The sequence below is a fragment of the Dendrobates tinctorius genome, unplaced genomic scaffold (assembly GCF_039654945.1).
Source record: "Dendrobates tinctorius isolate UK_male_01 unplaced genomic scaffold, ASM3965494v1 ptg000075l, whole genome shotgun sequence".
Lineage (NCBI taxonomy): Eukaryota > Metazoa > Chordata > Amphibia > Anura > Dendrobatidae > Dendrobates > Dendrobates tinctorius.
The window spans coordinates 24,033,602-24,053,485 of record NW_027361743.1 but is presented as its reverse complement, the minus strand read 5'-3'; the positions used below and the strand labels follow the sequence as shown (position 1 = coordinate 24,053,485).

Below are 19,884 nucleotides of genomic sequence, written 5' to 3'. Positions count from 1 at the left end.
ATTCCAGCCCATAGCAGTTCCCACCTCTTCATTACTGGAAGAGAAGGTCTATGCCCGCTACTGATCTAGCCACAGGTACATCCATATGGTCTGTCAAGAGACACCTCTTGGCGGAAAACGCTTGCAGTTTTCCTGCAGAGTTGAGGCAGACCGAGAGACAGAGAGCGAGATCGAGAGACAGATCTCTCGAGGTCAAGAGATCTCTATGTGCCAGAATGGAAACCGCAGCTGTGGATCTGCAAAAAGAATTTACATGCTGCGGAAAATAAACCGCTGCGTTTCCACGCAGAATTTTCAGCATGTGCACAGCGTTTTTTGCTTTTCCCATTCATTTACATTATGTGCACAACGCACTGCGGATTTGAGGCAATTCCGGGCGGCCGGAAACGCATCAAAATCCGCAACATGTGCACATACCCTTCTTGTCTGTACCTTGATATTTCCCCTCCTGTTTCTTGGTCAGTGGTGGTCAGGTCCAGCCTTCCTTACCGCGGCCATGTCTGAGCATTTTGTACTTCTTTGCCTCCAGGAAGGCTGAAGTTCTGGAATATGACAGCACTGGAGGATAATGGCTTTCTAGTCACTTTACATTTGATTCTTGTCCCATCTTTGGCAGTTAATGGGTGGCTCCCTTTCTCAACATGTTTTTTTCCCCCCTATCTAGGTACCCATTTGCAACAAAACTTTTGATGGTTGTGATCACCCCCCAATATTCTAACAATTTCAAAGTAAAAACAAAACTATTTTTTTGGCCCAATTTCTGAGGAAAACAAGCTGCCCAATAATTCTACACAACTTGATAGAGTTAAAAGAAAAAAAAAGAAAACAAAAATGGGAGCTTGGTTTGAGTTGGTATACATGCAGCACATAAACACGTATTCACATTGGCCATAAAAGTATACAAAACCCACAAAAGACAAAATGAGAAAAACCCTGCTGTAATTAAATAAAAAGCAAAAGTGCATATAAATAATTCCGAGTACTTGGTAATACTGTATTTGATCAAACATAGCATAAAAGCCGTCCCACCGTCGACAAGGTGACTGATCGGGGCGACTATCAACTTGATAGAGTGTTGTATCCTTAGGCCTCACCCGAACCGATTCATCCAAGAAGCAGTCACATTTATAGAGCACCAGAGTCCAAAAATCTTCATGAACGTGATGATACGGTCATAATACTCTTCCGTAATAATTCTGCAGTGTATGCAAAGTGCAAAATATAGGGGAAAAAAAAAAACAGAATCCATACAAACATCTGGAAAAGGTATTTTTATTGAAAATTATTTAATTGGATCATTCTAAAATAAAACTCCTTTTGTAGACGAATTAATCCATGGTCACCACACGTCATCATTATTAGTGTCGCAGTCAGCAAGAGCCGGGTGCATTTGTAGTACCTTGTGGGCAATAGCTATGACATGAACTTAAAGGGAATCTGTCACCCATATTTAGTGATATCATGTAAAGATATCACTAAATTGTGCGTCCCATAAGGATTCTATTCAGGCTTTTGACTCCCCCCGACCCCACACCTTTGAGGCATAAATACCTTTTTTAGCTTGTTGGTGATGCATGCAAATCGCCGCGGTCCGGTGGATGTGGCTTAGTGGTCTTCTCCCCCCCACCTCCTTGGCTTGCTTCACATGAATACCATAGACGCCGTTGATTTCCGCGCTTGCGCAATGTAAAGGCCCCCGGGGCCTGCGCAGTATGCTTTGCCCAACTGTGGGTGAAGCATAAAATTGCTACTGCGCAAGCGCCGGTATTTTCCAGCGCGGTCTATGTCCCGGAAGTGTGTCCTGCATGTGAAGACTTCCGGGGCATAGACCGCGCTGGAAAATACCGGCGCTTTCGCAGTAGCGATTTTATGTTTCGCCCACAGTTGGGCAAAGCATACTGCGCAGGCGCCGGGGGCCTTTATATTGCGCAAGTGCGGAAACCAACGGCGTCTGACGAAGATTACGTGAAGCAAGTCGAGGAGGTGGGGGGGGACCACTAAGCCACGCCCATAGGACCGCGGCAATTTGCACGCATCCCCAACAAGCTAAAAAGGTATTTATGCCTCAATGGTGCGGGGTCAGGGGAGTCAAAAGCCAGAATAGAATCCTTATGGGACGCACAATTTAGTAATATCTTTACATGATATGACTAAATATGGGTGACATATTCCCTTTAATGGTGCATGAGGCTGGGACCTGTAAAAGTGGCGCACACAACGTTTCGTTTCCTGTGTGGGCCTCAGCAGTGGGACATCCTGTGATCAGCTTATAGTTTTGGGAAGGAGCTCAAAGAACAAGATACTGTTTGACAGTCACAGTCCTCTGGAATACATAGAGTCCTGTGAAAGTACAAAAGTTAAGTAACAAAAAAAATCACGATGGGAAAGGGTGAACGAAGTCATAACATAAGGCAAAGTGATGACTGAGGATTAAGGTTCACAGCGAGAGACTAAAATAAAGATTGACAGCAGCTAGCCTGTTTTTGTTTGATCAAAATTTCTGCTCTTCAATAAATGCAGTGGACATCCAGTGGGGGGGGGGAAAAAAAAAGTACATGTGGAGACTTTCCTCTGATTAGCCCAGTCTCCTCCTAGAAAGTGTCCGTATGCCCCTGCTTTTGGTAAATTCTTAATTTTGATTCCTTTCCAGACCAAAATACCCAGAACACCAACTGCTCTCAATCTGAGAATTAAAGTCCATTACATCCCTTTCCCACATTTTTTTTTTTTTTTAAACATTCATAAAATGATTCATAAGAGTATTGTGAAGTCTGCAAGAGACAAATGTGGAGTCTGACTGCGGAAAATTTTATAAATGGACATAAATGAAGACTAAATCATTGATGAGAAGAAGGAGTGGGAACTATCTGATAGATGCATAGAGTTTCTGTTCTCAGGCCTGGACTGGAGGACTGCGCTCATCTATAGACGACTTGTCCATACGTCACTCACGATTTCGTTGCCACCTGTCTCCAGGTAATAGGAGGATCCTATATGTACTAGGTAGGTGGTAGAGGCAACGCTTTTCCTAATATCCATAATACACAGACAGTACAGGAGACAGTGTCTGCTTGGGGGGGGAAAAAAAAAAAAAAAAAAAAAAAAAAAAGGGTGGATAAAAAAGTTTTTAAAAATATATTTTGCTAATTGGTGTCCTATAGGATAAGACACCTCATTACACAAGATTAGGAACTAGAAGTTGAGTTGCTTCATATTTGGCTTATTTTAAGAACTTTTGCCCATGTCCACGGCTTGTCGTACGTCGGCCACAGCTTCAGGAACCTTCACAGTCATCCCATTCATGAACGGCCGGAGGCAGATTTGGCAGCCGAGTCTTGAGCTACAGGGGAATAAAATACGGCATAAGATTTAGACACAAAAGATGCTAAACTCACGTGTGCGCTGACGGCTACTGAGCCACCAAAACAGAACTGTTTGTGCTATGACATTACAGAATCCCTGGAGGCGCTACATTAGAAGTCAATGGGGTCAGATGGGCTATGAAGGAAAGCCACAAGGAATATGTCAAAGGCAAACAGGGCAAGTGAGGTAATATCGGACATCTGCTGGAACGTGCGATCATCAGTAGGGATCATGCACGCTTCATGGCAGGTATTGAGGATCACGTGGTCTGTGATCCTTAAAAAATATAAATTAAAAAAAGCAGATTAAAAAACTTAAAAGTCCCCATTCAAGGATGTGACTCTCCACAAAAAGTATTAAGTTACGTACCAGTAACAGTATTTTTCAGAAGCCCATGAAAGCACCACGAGAGAGGGGATCCGCCCTTCAGGAACAGGAAACCTACAGACAAAAAGGGCAGCACCTCTCCCACGCATCAGCTGAATTACAGAGCTTGAGAGGCTACCATGGTTAGTGGCACAGCATATATACAACCCATTTATAATCTATATACAATCTTTACTCCAAATTAAGGCACGCCCATGAAACAAACTTCTAAGAGGAAGGAGTGCACCCCCACACGTGAACAAGGGAGGGAACTAAGGGTGCTGTCATGGGCTTCCGAAAAATACCGTAACGTAACTTAATACTTTATTCAGACTCTCATGACAGAACGAGAGAATTACAGAGATGTAAACTAACTTAGGGAGGGACTACAGCCTGCAGCACCCTTAGCCTAAAGGTGAGATCCGAGGAGGCACCCATATCTAACCGATAGTGGTTATAAAAAGGTGGAAGATGACCAGGTGGCCGCCTTACATATCAGGTCAATTGACACTCCAGATATCTCCGCCCAAAATGACGCCATGGCACGAGTGGAATGCGCCCTCAGGTTCTGCAGAGCCGGACCACCACCTGCTGTATATGCCAGAGAGATGGCCTCCCTAATCCACTTTGCTAATGTGCGTTTTGATACCCTAAACCCTTTCTTAGGACCTTGGAAGGATTAAAATAATGCGTTCTCTTTCCTCCAAGGATCAGTAGCCGATATATATTCTAGTAGGCATCTTAACATCTAACGCATGAAGCTTCTCTTTAGGGTTGGTAGGATTAGGGAGGAAGCAAGGGAGAACCATCTCGTGTCCCGTGAAAGTGTGGTGCTACCTTGGGCAAATATGCTGGGTCCGGTCTTAGGATTACTCTATCATGTAAAAACTCTGTATAAGGGGGCAGCCTGGAAAGTGCCTGTATGTCAGTTATCCTACGTGCAGATGTTATTGCTACCAAAAAAGATGTCTTAAGAAATATAATCTTTAACAAGGCCGAATCCAGAGGTTCGAATGGCTTCTCTGTCATAGCTGTAAGGACTAAATTTAAGTCCCATGGTATACATTTATCCCTGTGCATGGGTCTGGATCTACTAGCAGCTCTGATGAATCTAGTAACCCAGTAGTTGCTGGCAATATCACAGGTAAATAGGGCCCCCAATGCTAAAATCTGTACTTTTAAGGTACTTGTGGAAAGACCCAACTCGAGACCCCTCTGAAGGAATTCTAGAATCTGTCTCGTGGGTATTCCATCCCCGAGATTAAACTCTGAGGTGGACAAGAATCGCCTCCAGGTTCTAGCATAGATATTTGTAGTAGTCTGTTTTCTGCTCTTCAGATGGGTATTAAATTTTGGGAGAAACCTCTTTCCCTCAACAGTGTCCTCTCAAACTCCACGCCGTCAAATGGAGCCCCGTTACTTGCGGATGGTTGACTGGCCCCTGGTAGAGAAGATCCGGAAGGCTCGGCAGTACCAAGGGATCGTATACTGACGTGGTCCTCAGCCATGCGAACCAGGTCCTCCTGGGCCAGAATGGGGCAATTAGTATGACTCTTGCTCGATCTTCCCTGATCTTTCTCACCACCAGAGGTAAGAGGGCTAACGGTGGAAAGGCATATGCCAGGGAGAAATCCCATTTTATTAGGAAAGAGTCCAATGCCAGTGGATTTTCCCTGGGGTTCAGAGAGCAGAACTTTTTTACTTTCCTCTTTTCTTTGCTGGCAAAGAGGTCTACCTCCAGCTGACCCCATCTGCGGACAATCTGGTTGTAAACGTCTGTGTTTAAAGCCCATTCTCCTTGCCTTAGCGCCCTGCGGCTTAGAAAGTCTGCTTTTGTGTTGTCTTTCCCTCTGATATGGAGCAGTGTTAAAGATTGAAAATTTCTCTCGGCTATTTGAAATAGACGTTCTGTTATCCGCATCAGGGCCCCGGAGCGCGTTCCACCTTGGTGGTTGATATAGGCTACTGCTACCTGGCTGTCCGAGAGGATCCTCACATGATGACCCTGTAAGTACATGAGGTTTTTTTAACTGCCAACTCAATCGCCAACAGCTCCCTCTGGTTAGACAAGGTCTCAGTTTTGGAGTCCCATTGTCCCTGGACCACTATTGCCCCCATATAGGCCCCCCAACCTGAGGGGCTAGCATCTGTGGTTATTATGCGGGTTATCTGCGTTACCCAGGGCACCCCTGAAGATAAGTTGTTTTTGTCAAGCCACCATCTAAGAGATGTAAGGGTTGAAGGGCTCAATGATATCTGACCTTGTAGAGACCCCTCTAAGGCCGTGCTGTTGTATGTGTACAAACTTATCTGATGGTAGACACTGCTGCGTTTCTGAATTTAACACTAAGCCTAGGAATTTTTGGACTCTTAAGGGCTGAAATCGGGTGGATAATAAATTATGAAAAATCCCGAGGTGCTCTAGTCTGGACCTAGTCCTTTCTGAGATAGACAATGGTCCACCAAATCACCCACAATCAAAAAATTGTCTAACTACAGGACAATAAGGATATCAGACTCTCGTAGATGAGCCATAACTTCGGCCACTGTCTTCGTGAATACCCGGGGGGCCACTGAGAGACCAAAGGGGAGAGCCCTAAACTGAAAATGACAGATTAAACCGCCCATTGAAACTGCCACTCTCAGGAATTGCTGGAAGTCTGCGTGGGTAGACACATGATAGTATGCATCTTTCAAGTCCACGACTGCCATGAAACAATTTTTAAACATCTTTATTGCTGAACTGATAGACTCCATCTTAAAGGTTCAGTTAATCAAGAATTCATTAAGGGAACGTAAATTAATAATGGTCTTGAATGATTTATCTGGGTTTTGGATCAGGAGCAGGGGAGAGTAGAGGCCTCTACCTCTCTCAGATTCCGGAATCTCCACCAGGACATTTTTTAGGCATAGACTCAAGACTTCTGCTTCTAAAGCAGATTGTTCAAGTGGCGAAGACCATAGGGGAGATAGTTTAAAGGTATCTCAGGGAACATAACTAAACTCCAGCTTGAGTCCGGTGGCTATTACGCTCCGCACCCAGTCACTATTTGTGATCTGTAGCCATGCTGGAAGGAAGGCTGACAGTCTACCCCCCACAGGAATCGCTAGTCATTGGGCAGGTTTCTTTCATTCTCTTGAATGCCTGAACCTCTCCTATCCTCCCATCTGGGACAGTCTCTAGTAGGCGATGGGTTGCGCCTTCTTCCCTGACCAAACTTCCTTCTATTGAATGAACGTTGGTAGGATGCGGACCACAGATTAGGGAACTTCTTCTTGACGTCCCCCGCTTTATCAAGCAACTCATCCAGGACTGTCCCAAACAAATATTCTCCTTCGCACGGCTAGCACTTTAGCCACAGGGCTCTGCGGGCCGCATTGGAAAGTCCTGCTGCCCTAGCGGCCACTCTAACGGCATCAACTGAGACATCCATTAGGAAGGCTGCGGCCCCCTGGATTACTGGTAGGGTACCCAAAATTGTCTCTCTAGGAGCCCCCTGTTTTAATTGAGACTCCACTTGGTCTAACCAGACCTTCATGGACCTGGCCGTGCATGTTGAAGCTACTGCTGGTCTTAGGAAACCAGCTGCCATCTCCCAGGTTCTTTTAAGGAAGGTATCTGCCTTCCTGTCTAGGGGGTCTTTAAGGGTCCCCATGTCCTCGAAGGCTAGTGAGGCTCTTTTTGATGCCTTGGTGACTGCCGCATCCAATTTAGGGGCTTTGTCCCAAGTATTAACTGTCAGATCATCAAAGGGGTATCTGCGTTTGAGGGCTGGTGGTAATGAACCCCTCTTTTCTGGTTTCTTGCATTCCCTAGAAATTAGTTGTTGAATCTTTTCGTTCAAAGGGAAGACCCTTTGCTTTTTCTGATCCAGCCCCCCGAACATGACATCCTGCATAGATAACTGTGGTTTGGGATCCTCTACCTCCATTGTTCCCCTCACCGCCTTTACCAGCTTGTCAACCCAATCTAGGGACAGACAGAACCGACCGGAGTCCTCTTCCTCCCGGGGAGGATGAATCAGAGGAGTCCTTATTTCTCCTCCATTCCACCGAGGAGTCTGAATCCAAAGGGCCCATAACCTTTGAGCTCCCCGCTTGGGACAGGTATTTTAAGGTTTCTCTCATTTCTCCCCTGACTGTCTTTTAGCTTGCAGCGATACTAGGCAATTCCTCTGCCACCGTCTGTTGGATACAGGGGGGCACAACTTTATTGGGCATGAATCCGGTAGTGGGCATCCACAGACAGCGCATTCCCCGTGTTTTGCCTTACCCGTGGACTTCTTCCCCTGAAAATAAAACATAGGGGTAAGCTCCATCACCGAGTGAACATTCAGGTAGATCACTTACCAGTGCAGCAAATGGGTACCGGAGTATGAGGCTGTGTGCACACGCTGCGGATTTTGCTGCGGTTCCGCAGCGGTTTTAGCCGCTGCGGACCCGCAGCAGCTTTTGCTGCGGTGTACAGTACCATGATTCCCTATGGGAATCAAAAACCGCAGTGCAGACGGTGCGGATTATCTGCGGTTTTCAATCCGCAGAAAGAATTGACATGTCAATTCTTTCTGCGGATTCCCCTGCGGTTTGCCATCTCCTCCATTGAGGAAATGAAAAACCGCAGAGCAATCCGCAGGTAAAACCGCAGGTATTTTGACCTGCGGTTTCACCTGCGGATTTTACAAAATCCGCGCGGATGAATCCGCACCTAATACGCAGCATGTGCACACAGCCTGAGGGGGATTTCTCTCAGCCGATGCTCCCGTCCGTCTGGAGGAGCTCTTACGACTGAGTTGGTCACTCAGTTTGGCACGCTCCTTACTGTCCCGTAATTTCTGCACGACGTGCTGATGTTCCTCTAGGGGTGGCGGCGATGGTTGTCATTGCTGCTCTTCTTGTTCGCTCTCCATCATTGCATGCAATAATGTGGCCAGAAGCATGGAACCCCCCTTGGGCCCTGCTTAAATACCCCTCCTCCGGTCAGCAGACATGCCGTGCCCCCCCCCCCCCGATTGGTCTCTCCCCCCCTCAGCTGGTGCAGCTATCGCTAGGTGAGTCGGCGTTTACCGGGCACTTCTTCCGATGAGCGCCGCCATCTTAGTTTCTTCGCACCTGTGTAGTGGCGCCGCTAACCCGGAAGTGCCCGCGGCTCCGCCCCCGACGTCACCGCAAACACTTCCTGTGTATCAGGGAGCTACGAGGGACGCCCGGGTATCCTCCTGCAGCGCCTCTGGGTCCCGGACACCACTCGGTCGTGCTGCCAACACTAACCCCAGCCACCGTGCCGCTGGAGCAGGGAGACCCAGGCGCCATACTTACCGGCGGCGGCTTTTTTTCACAAAGGCGGATATCCTCCGGACTCCACTCCCTGCTGCAAACGCCACTGCCGTGCAGCCCAGCAAGGACCACTGTGGCATCTCCAGGAGCTCCGCACCTGGCCAAGGAGGAGACCCCCCCCCCCCCCCCGCTACCTGTGTCGGCCAGCCGTGGATCCATTCGGACTTCCATCTGTAGGATCCAGTCCCCTCAGGAACAGGAAACCAACTGATGCGTTGGAGAGGTGCCGCCCTTTTTGTCTGTAGGTTTCCTGTTCCTGATGGGCGGATCCCCTTTCTCGTGGTGCTGTCATGGGAGTCCGAATAAAGAAGTGTTATTTGACCGTGCAACACAGAATGACATGAAAATCACTTGTGTTGATTTGTGATAGCAGACATCTAGGGTGCAAGGGGAACTGTTCGGACCAGCAGAATTGTGCTGACCCAAACCATGAGCATCAGCAGAGAGCGATTACACGACACCATCCATGATTAGAACATAGAGGGCTGTAATATTTCGTCAGCTTCAGAGGAGAACTAAAAATCTATCGGAAAGATCCTACAAGCACTGCACACAATCAATACTGCTGGACACAGGCAGCAGTTACATTGAAGAAAAAAAAAAAAAAAAACAAAAAAAAACTTATCAAGTAAATTGCAGAGCTGCTTTGCAATTTTATACATTTGTGAACATTAGAACACCATCATAACCCATGTGTTCACTACAAGACTTTGCGTTTCAGGAACACGCAAAAAAAAAAAATCCTGGAGACCAACCATCCTGTAAGGGACAAGTTAGTCGTGAGACCAATCAGGAATGACAAGCTCCCCAACAAGCTGCGAGTCTAGCGAGCTACTTCTGAAGAGGTGACAATCCCTCTCATTTCTCTTCTTGTTCCCTCCAATTTTCAGCTTAGTGGTAGGCGCATGTGGCAAAGTTTCTGCAGCAGTCAGGGGTCTGTAGCCAATGCTTCCAGAGATCTATGTAAAACTTGCAGAAACAAACACACTTCTGCAAGGAAAACTGGCGCGTGAGAATCTTACAGACCCGGTAAAGCAATAAGCAGTAGGCCAAGAAGAGACATTACGTGTCAGTGAGTCCATAGGCCAGATCCAGCATATCCATCTCCTCATCAGTAACCGGATCCAGCTGTTGAAATATAGGATCCTCGAAGATGAGATGACAAGTAGAGCAGGCCAACGTCCCCTCACAAGCACCTGGAGGAAGACATGAAGGGTGCAATAGTCAAGGGAAGTATAACAACATTAAGCTCTAAGAGGATATTAGCAACTTGCAACAAAGTAAAATTCTTGGAAAATAATGCAGAATATGTAAAACTCGTAGAGAAAAAAAAAAAAACTCAGCTGTCAATATATGGGCGTTTGCAGCCCAATGGCTCCTAAAAATGCAATATTGCACCTGCTTTGGAGGTAGAAATGGGCCCCCTTACCAACTCTTGGACCCCTTTGGGTGCACCGATATGTCCCCCCCGGATGTTAACCCCTCATCTCCCATCTGCCACTTTTAAAAGAAATAAAATGCAAAGAAAAAAAAAAAAAAAGATCTAAAATCGAATCAATATTTGGTATGACCACGTTTTATAAATCTAAAAGAATTTGTGGTTCGAGATTTTCTGCAAAAAAAAAAAAAAAAAAAATATATATAAATAAAAAAAAAAAAATGTGCAGAGATTGTGCCCAGCATCTTGGAGAAATGACCACAGATTTTCTGTGGATGTCACTTGTGCCAATCCTTCCGTCTTCATGTAATCCCAGACAAACTATGATGTTGAGGTCAGGGCTCTGTGGGGGCCGGACCACCACTTCTTGTTCTTTATAATGAACACTTCTTTAGAGGTTTGTCCACTACCAGATAACCTCAGCTTAATCAGTACAGGATCAAATTTAAAATGAAACCAGAGTATACTTTTCTCCTAAAGCGAGGCCATTCCAGCGATGCAAGCACCGCTGTTCCCCATGTTACATTGCACCCAATGTTTTTAACGTTTACGGCAATATTGGAGTTCACATTCATTAATCGCAGTGTACCGATGCATTGTGTAAGTATGTGTTTGTATATTGGCCACAGCACACATATATTCAATTAAAGAAGCCCTCCTCCCATCAAAGGATTTATCCTCTTAATATATTGCAATAATATTATATAGCACTGTGTACTTACAATTGCTCATTTTGCCTTTCTGCCCAACAAATTATTTTCTCTGTTCTGTGTAGAAACAGGAAGTCTCTTGTCCCGGCATTTATCATTCCCCTGTTAAACTCCTGACCCAGCTGCTTCCTCCTCCCCTCTGCCAGTGACTTTTGCAATGGCTCATTACTTGTGCAGAGAAATTTGAACTCCTTTTCTACATAGAGCTTACAAAGATGCAGCTAATTTTAATCACTTGATGTCATAGGCCTAGTGGAAAAGAGAAGAAATAGCCGAGTATAAAGGCGAAATGGGGTACTACAAGACGATGGATGGGGGAAGGGGGGTCTCAAGTCATACAGCAGAACCAGGAGAAAAGCCAATGTGTGGTACAATAAGCTGGCCGTGTACATGATACAGATGGTAATGTATACATCTTTCATGAGTTCACAATGTGCAGACCAGACCAAGACCTTCAATCAGCTCCTGAAAGTAGTGATCAAGGCCCCAATATATTTCAGGAAGGAGCGGGCCCCAGTACTTCCGGAGCTGAAAGTGCCCGTGTTGTACCAAGACAACATTTCCCCGCTGAGATCCCTCAAGCTGGAAAGAGGAAGGTTGCATAAAAAGGTGCAAAATGTGTTACAGAAGTGGCATACAAAAGGACACAATGTATCTGTGTGACACCTGCGCTAATAAACCAGGTCTGTGTAGTGTATGAATGACTGTTTGAGTCTACCACTCATCCATGGACTGAAATTTCTGACTTCTACAACTCACGTATGCCACCACAAAAAAAAAAAAAAAAAAAAATTCACATACCAGGAAAAACAAAATGAAATACGGGGTCACTTTTAAGGGCGAGGGGTTCCACCGTAAGCACATCAGGGCTCTCCAAACATGACATGACACCCACAGACCAGTCCATCAAAGTCTGCGTCACCCCTTCCTTTCCGAGCCCTGCCGTGTGACCTACAGTAGTACCCCCTCCCCCACCCCCACCCCCATATGGGGTATCTGCGTACTTGCACAAGTCTTTTGGGGTCCATTTTCTCCTGTTACCCTTGTGAAACTAGAATTGGGGCTAAACCTTTCTTTTTTTTTTGGGAGGGGGGGGGTAGATCTGGATGTGATTTTTTTTTTTTAGTCATCAAGGCTCTACATTATACCTGGGGGGGGGGGGGGGGTGTCATGTTGCCTGCCACACATCTAAGCAATTTCCTTTGGGTGGAGGGGGGGTGATTTCTAGTTTCCGAAATGGGGTCACCGTTTAGGCACATCAAGGGCTCTCAAAACGCTACGTCTTGGCGATTCCAGCCAATTTTGCATTCAAAGAGTCAAATGGTGCAGCTTCCCTTCCAAGCACCCAAGCATGCTCGGTTAAGGCTAGTTTCGCACTAGCGTATCTTCACGCAGCGCACGGCACCGCTATGCCCCACCCCCTCCGGTCATCTCCTCCCTACTATCACACAGCGCTGTATGCGATCTGCGCACCCTAAATTTAGCATAGGGTGCGCAGACCGTGTGCTAGTAGGATTTTTGCGTGCGCTGCACACTTTTGAAGGTGCGCCGAGCGCACCCTATGCTAAAGATAGGGTGCACAGATCGCATGCAGCACTGTGCGATAGTAGGGAGATGACCGGAGGCCGTGCGGTGCGTGAAGATACGCTAGTGTGAAACTAGCCTGAGACCTTATCTGAGCACGTTCGCTCATCACTATTAATAAGATTCCTTTAAGAACCATGTTCATTGTACAGAACAGAGTCCTGGAAGTGATGATATGGCCCCCACACAGCCCTCATCTCAGAGTCTGCAGCATTACATGAAGAGACTGAAGGATATGTGCAAGTGACATCCATGGAAGATCTGTGGTCAGTTCTCCAAGACGACAGGAACAACTTCCCTGCCGAGTGCCTTCAAAAAACTGGTGCTCCTAGAAGTGATGCTGTTTGGAAAGGAAAAGGGCGATCACACCAAATATTGACTAGATTCATAATTCTTTTAATTCAAATTGTTTTATTCGTTGATAAATGCACACCATTTCCGAAAGCATTCTTTCCTTGCAGAATTTTCTCCACACCTGTAAAAATTCCACGCCGTTTGCTGCAGCCGTCGCCATCTACTTACCAAAACCATCGATGTCCAAGTTTTTTTCTACAACAAGGTCCAGAAGTGATTCTCCGATCTTTCCCTCTGCCACAATGGCCTCCCCATCCCGATTTACAAACTTCACTGTTACTTTATCTTCTGAGCTGCAAAGAGAAAAAGAAAAAAAAAGATAATTTGCACAATGAACATCCCATCTACTGGCCAAACCAGAGACCCATAACCAACAAGAACATAGCCAGATATCTGGTAAGGCCACTGGGCCACCTGTACACACCAGAGATGGCCTTTAATCCACATATATTAAAGCGCTACTCAAGGTTCTAGAATTTATCACTTATCCAGCAGATACTTGTTTAGATCTGATCACCCCAAATTTTGGCAAAGAAATGGGAAAATCACAACAAAATGGGTATAAAATCAGAGGCAGGTGTTAAAATCTAAAGCATACATGCGAACAGAAGAAATCTGAGCATTATAATGTACACAGTAGTGGAAGCTTTAAGGAAAATTTGCCAAATCTGCAGATGGGCTTGCTTTGCTATAGTGACACTGGAGTGAGTCATCATGTGGCCTTGCGGGACTCATGGGCTCACCTGTAGTCCTAGTTATAAAAAACAGGGTCAAAAAAGGTGCAGACAGGTATATTTTGTTCATATTTCAGCTACAAAACCCTTTACGGCAGGCACTTCCTCCACTATTATACAGATATCAATGCCAGGCAGTGCGCAAAAGTTGCCCAACTTGTTGAGCAACAGGTTTGCTCTCCTAAAGTGTTTGATACATGCCAACAAACAAGTGGGATATTCCTGGATTTATTTATTTTTTTTACATATCTTTTTCATTACACGTTAGGTTTGATTTGTGTTTTTTTTTTTTTTTCGTCCCCTCATTTTCAAGTCCACTATGTGCAGATTGTACAATTGAAGCAGACAGTTCTCTAATAGGTGCATATATGGATGGAGGTCCATAGTGACACCCACAACCTGCCGTGGGAGGTACAGTTTCTCCTGGTGGAGGAGACCCCGACAGCTGGCAAAGGCAGACTTATAGGACCGGCAACGCAGAAAAAAGCCAGCTTTCTAGTGCCACCAACTGGAGTTACGGTAGTTACTTTACGAGTCGTGATGAACAAACGTGCTGGGATCAGGTGTAATCAGACCATGCCCGAGTGCTAACCGAGTGACTGGCGTGCTCAAAATAAATGCTAAAGTCCACACAGCTGCACATCTCATGGCTGTTCGACAGCTGCAACATATGTAGGGATGACCCGTTAGTCAGGCAATCCCTGCATGTGATGCGGCTGTTTTAGCAGCCGTGAGACATGCAGCCGCGGGGACTCGAACATATTGTTCAAACATCTGAACATAAACTTCAAATATCAGAAGCAGGCGGAGGAGCAGAAGACCCAGTACATAGTCCCATCCCTGTGCACCTGCCGGTATCGCTTATCGCTGTAAGAAACTGCTGGACATTTCTTTTGTCGCTGGTCTCCCGCTGGCCAGCATGCATCGCTGCGTGTGACAGGCGGGAGACCAGCGATCTGCTGGTAACTAACGTACACATCGGGTATCCAAGGGGTGTGTACATTAGATACCCGAAGTGTACCTTAGTTACCAGCTCCCTGCATCAGTGCGCTGGTAACTAAAGTACACAGTGATGCCGCGCACTCGGCTTCGCTGGTGCTGATCGCTGGTGAAGCTGCCTGTCTGACAGCTCACCAGCCATCACATAGCGACTCACCAGCGATCCTGACACGTTGATATCGTTGTAGGGATCGCTGGTGAGTCGCTATGTGTGACTCCAGCTTTAGTCAATGGCATATGTGGAGACATCCCCATGTACACTCCCTTTATGATGAAGCAAAAAATATATCTGCAGCTTCAGACTTCTCACTCGTGTGGACAAGTCTCTGTGAACTAAACACTTAAGGGAATTGGTCACAAGGTTTTTGCCATTTAAAATGGAACCTGTCATGGAAATGGCATCCATTCTGCAACAAGCACTATATTATAGAGCAGGGAGAGATGAGCAGACTGATATATAGTTTTCAAAAAAAAACAAAAACACTCAATATAAACTTGTATTTTAATCCTCCTGCTCTTTCTGGGAGTTTGGGTCCAGTGGGTGGTCCTCCCATCAGGATGCACAGAGAAAACTTTCAGTCACTGATTAGGACCAACCACTGGACCCAAACTCCCAGAAAGAGCAGGAGGATTAAAATACAGGTTATAATGAATATTTTCTCCAGTGCACTTTTGATTAAAGGGGCTGTCCACTACACAAAAGGAAAAAAAAAAAACACCTTCTCAATCACTAGATTGCTCCCATGTATAACAGCCTGTACTACTCAGGTGCCAGTGCAGTTTCAGCGATGTTGGCACGGAGCCTCTTGTGAAGTCATGTGAAATGGACTCCCCAGAAGAGGTTAAGAGCTGGAGCTGCTCTGCGACTTCTTTTGAATGTCAGTTAGATCTGGAGGATGCTGCCAACTGATTGGCTGCAGGGCTTACCTGACATAACGTCACAAAAACTCTGGAAGATCCGCCAGCACAGGAGAGTACTGGCTGTTGACCAATATGTTCGAATAAAGTAATTGAGACTGACCGAGTAGAGAACAACCCATTTAAGAGGATTATTCTTATTATGCTACTAACATAAGATCCAGTCCCGCCATATGAGAAATATCCATGGCCTCTTACCAGCTCAAGAATACAAGCCCCAGTTGCTGCTTTGGCAAGGCTTGTTGCCAAAATTTGGGGGTACCCCACACCAGGTTCCCCCCCCCCCCCCCCCATTACAAAATCTCTACAGCGTGGGGTCACCTCTATTCTTAATAACCAGCCTTGCTGAAGCTGAAAGCTGAGGGTTGCAGCCTGCAGCTGTCAGGTTTGCCTGACTGGTTGTCAAAAATACAGGAGACCTTCATTTCTTTCTTTAGCATCGCGTATGCAGGCCGTGCGCAGGTATGCGTTTGCCGGCGCATGGGTCCTTTTGACGGTGCGCTGAGCGCAACAAAATTCAACATGGTGCGTTTGGCGCAGGTCGGCGCACCGTCAAAAGGACGCATGCGCCGGCAAATGCATACCTGCGCACGGCCTGCGTACCCAATGCTAAAGATAGGGTACGCAGGTCGCATGCAGCGTCATGCGCCCATAGGTGAAGCTGACCGGAGGAGGCAAAGCTTAGCGGAGGCCGTGCACAGTCTGACGCAGCTCCAAGGAACACAAGTGTGAAAGTAGCTGTACATTAGTAGCACCAATCCAACACTGGGAGAAAAAAAAAAAAAAAACCAACACACTGTTGGAGTGGTAATTTAATGTATATTTTCTATGATATGCCAGAGTTGCAGACTTATTAACTTGAGTATCTGTGTGTTTGCTAAGGGTAATCCTTGTTACACATACATGAAAAAAAAAATGGTGCGATGTGTCAGTGTTTAGCATCAGTGCATGGTCCTTCCCCCCCCCCCCCCCACATCAGTTTTTTTCATGGATAGATTACAAAGCTTTTCCTATGCTTTGCAATGTTAAGTACCACCTCAACATGGACTGTACCGATGCCATCCATGTTTGTCACAAACTTATAGACTTGTATTGGCCCTTCTCAGCAGTGACACTGGGGGAAAAAAAAATAATAAGATAAAAAGTAATATTGCACAGAGCACGCATGGGCGACAGTCATCTAAACGTGGAGTAAGAGTTTTCAGCCTGGGGGTAAACACGAGCACCCCTATTCACTGACAGCAAGGATCAGATGAGTGCACGAGAACGTTCCGGAAGATAAAAGCGTCTATGGGACGCACACATGGAATACGCATATATAAGACGTGGAGCCACACATTCAAGTCTATGAAGTCAGAAAAAAAAAAAAAAACATGGAAGCTTTTTATTTATTTTTTTTCCAAGATGTCCGTCAGGCAGAATATAACGTCCCTAGGAACGTTTTTTTGTCTCAGTCAAAAAGGCAGACAGTGACGGATCCGTCATCAGCTAGAATGGACGCCTATGGGTGGCCGATCCATTGCTGTCCATCAAAAAACAGATCCGTCATCGGATTCCATTTTTTCATTTCTGTTCCTTTAATTTAACCCCAAAAGTCTTTCTGGCACCAAAAAGTTCTCTCTCTCATCATGTTCCCTACATTCCAAAATCTGAAGTTTCGACTGAAGAAATGGATGAAAAAAAGAAAAAAAAAAAAACCACAGATGCAACTGATTACACGGCTCCGTTTTTTCCAGCGGATCTGCTAGATGGATCACTAAAAAAAAAAAAACCGGATCAGCTGCATCCGTTTTTCACCAACTTCGACAGATCCGTCATTCCGTCAAAACGGCGGATTTTGACTGACGCTGAAAACTGAAGTGTGAACCAGGCCTTAGGATCTGTGGGTGTGGGGGAGACGCAGCCTGACTACAGGGAGCCGACACGGCGTCACAACCGGCAGGTTTCCCCCATTTGCATCACAGATTCGTCTCCAAGTGATAAATTTGAAAAAAAAGAAAATTATAAATCTTTCATTCCATTTCTCACAAACCAGAATATTTACACCGAAGCGTCTGACCTCAGAGCACAGGTCGCTTATATAAACCAAAAGTCAATAATGAAATACGCCCAGTGCCCTCATATTTGAGGATCCCACCCCCTCACCCAGGAGACCCCCAACCAAGGTCTCCTCAGCACACAGGACCCCACCAGCACTGGCACCCACAGCCCCCCAGCGCCCCCTGCCGGGCACCAGTAATGCCCCAGCCTGTCACCTCCCAGAGCCCAGCTGTCACAGGATGGAAGCACCAGGGGTCTCAGCACAGCGTCAGGTAACCTGTGCCCAGGTAACCAGACCCCTGGAGACCTCCTCATTACCAGTCACCATATGGCTACACTGTGGGACTACAAGGCGCAGCGCAACCTGTCGGGGAATAGAAGAAAGTTCTGCCACAAACACCAGCAGCCTCCAAAACTACACATCCCAGAAAGCCCTGCGAGCAGACTCCAATACCATTAACTGTAAGAGAACGAGAAGCACGCCGGGAGCTGTAGTTCCCCACCACAGGAGCTGCTGTCAGCGGCGGCTCTAGGAGTAACTGTCCGGCCCGCCGGGGTCACAGCGACCTGCGCTACACCCAGGGTTACCTGAAGAGCCGCGCCGCTCCGGGGCCCAGACACCCTGCAGCCCTCAGCGGCCGCTGCACCGAGGACACTGCGCTCCTACACACGGCCAGGAGGCAGCGGGAGCCGGCGACCAGTCTGCACACCGCAGCCATGTCTGTCCCTGTGCGTGACGTAGGCGGGGCCCGGAACCTGCCGCAATGTTACACAAGAAGGGGCGGGGCGCAGGAGCTCCTCCCACTGCCTCAGTTCTGCAGGCGGCCAGCAGAGGGCGCTAACTACAGGTAATGAGAGAGCAGCTCCCCGCGGTGCCCAGGCTGGTGGACTATATGTGCACACGGTGCGGATCTGCAGCGTTTCAGGAGCGTTTCAGGCTCTGCGGGTCCGCAACAGATCTAGGTGCGTTGTACAGTACCATTGTTTTCAATGGTAAACTGAAAACCGCTGTGCACATGCTGCAGATTTTTCCACGGGTTCAAATCCGCAGCATGTCAATTCTTTGTGCGGATTCCGCTGCGGTTTCACACTTTCTCCATTGTAGAGGTGTGAAACTGCAGATAAACCGCAAGTCTTTTGACCTAAGAATTTACCTGCAGATTTTTCCAAATCCGCGCAGAAAAATCCGCAGGACAAAAATCTGCGTGTGCACACAGCCTACGTTTTTTGGCGTCAGTCACAATCCGTCGGGTCCGTTGCAGATTGTGAAAAACTGATGCAATGGATCCGTTTTTTCGACGGATCCAACTGACAGAACCATCGAAAAAGGTGTCCGTCACCTCCGTTTTTTCATCCGTTTTTTGACGGATCCAATTTTTTAAAATAGAGATAGAAAGATAGAATAGAAAGAAAGAAAGAATAGATACATTACCTGCGGTAACCTCTTCCCATGGATTTTCCCACGCTTCAGAGTTCACTCCCGGTCAGGCTGTGAGGGGGCGGAGCTTCAGTGACATCAGCGCTAGTCACTGAACCTCCGCTCCCAGCTGCTCATTCCTCAGTGCTTCACAGTCGGGGTGGTCGCATTAGCACTGCTCCCGGTTGTAAAGTATTTACACCCCAGGTATGGATTACGCCGTGGGACTTGACTGTTCGCCGGACAGGTATGGGTATATTGTTGGGTTTTTATTTTTTCTTTCAGGAGATCAAGTGCTTCGATTCAATTAAGAGAACAATGAAGATGGAAAACCTGTGTGTTTATTTCATTAAAAAAACTTATTGTGTGTTTATTTAACCCTTTTCTTAATCTAGGATTAGTAATGGATAGGTTTCTTATTGACACCTCTCCATTACTAACCCAGGCCTAATGTCACCTTACAATAGCAAGGTGACATTAACCCCTTATTACTCCACTTGCCACTGCTACAGGGCAAGTGGGAAGAGCCGGGCAAAGCACCAGAACTGGCGCATCTAATAGATGCGCCTTTTCTAGGCAGCTGCGGGCTGCTATTTTTATGCTGGGGGGGGGGGCCAAGATCAATAG

At 46.7% G+C, this 19,884-nt stretch overlaps 1 protein-coding gene across 1 annotated transcript; it reads right to left on the bottom strand.

Annotated features, from left to right (window-relative positions):
• Positions 1–1,984: 1,984 nt before the first annotated feature.
• Positions 1,985–18,595, bottom strand: FDX1 (ferredoxin 1). The gene is made up of 4 exons (XM_073583102.1): positions 18,429–18,595; positions 13,318–13,442; positions 10,130–10,259; positions 1,985–3,340 (listed from the first exon to the last, which is right to left on the bottom strand). The coding sequence occupies exons 1-4, from the start codon at positions 18,557–18,559 to the stop codon at positions 3,226–3,228; spliced, it is 501 nt and encodes a 166-aa protein (XP_073439203.1). The 5' UTR covers positions 18,560–18,595; the 3' UTR covers positions 1,985–3,225.
• Between the last annotated feature and the right edge of the window lie 1,289 nt (positions 18,596–19,884).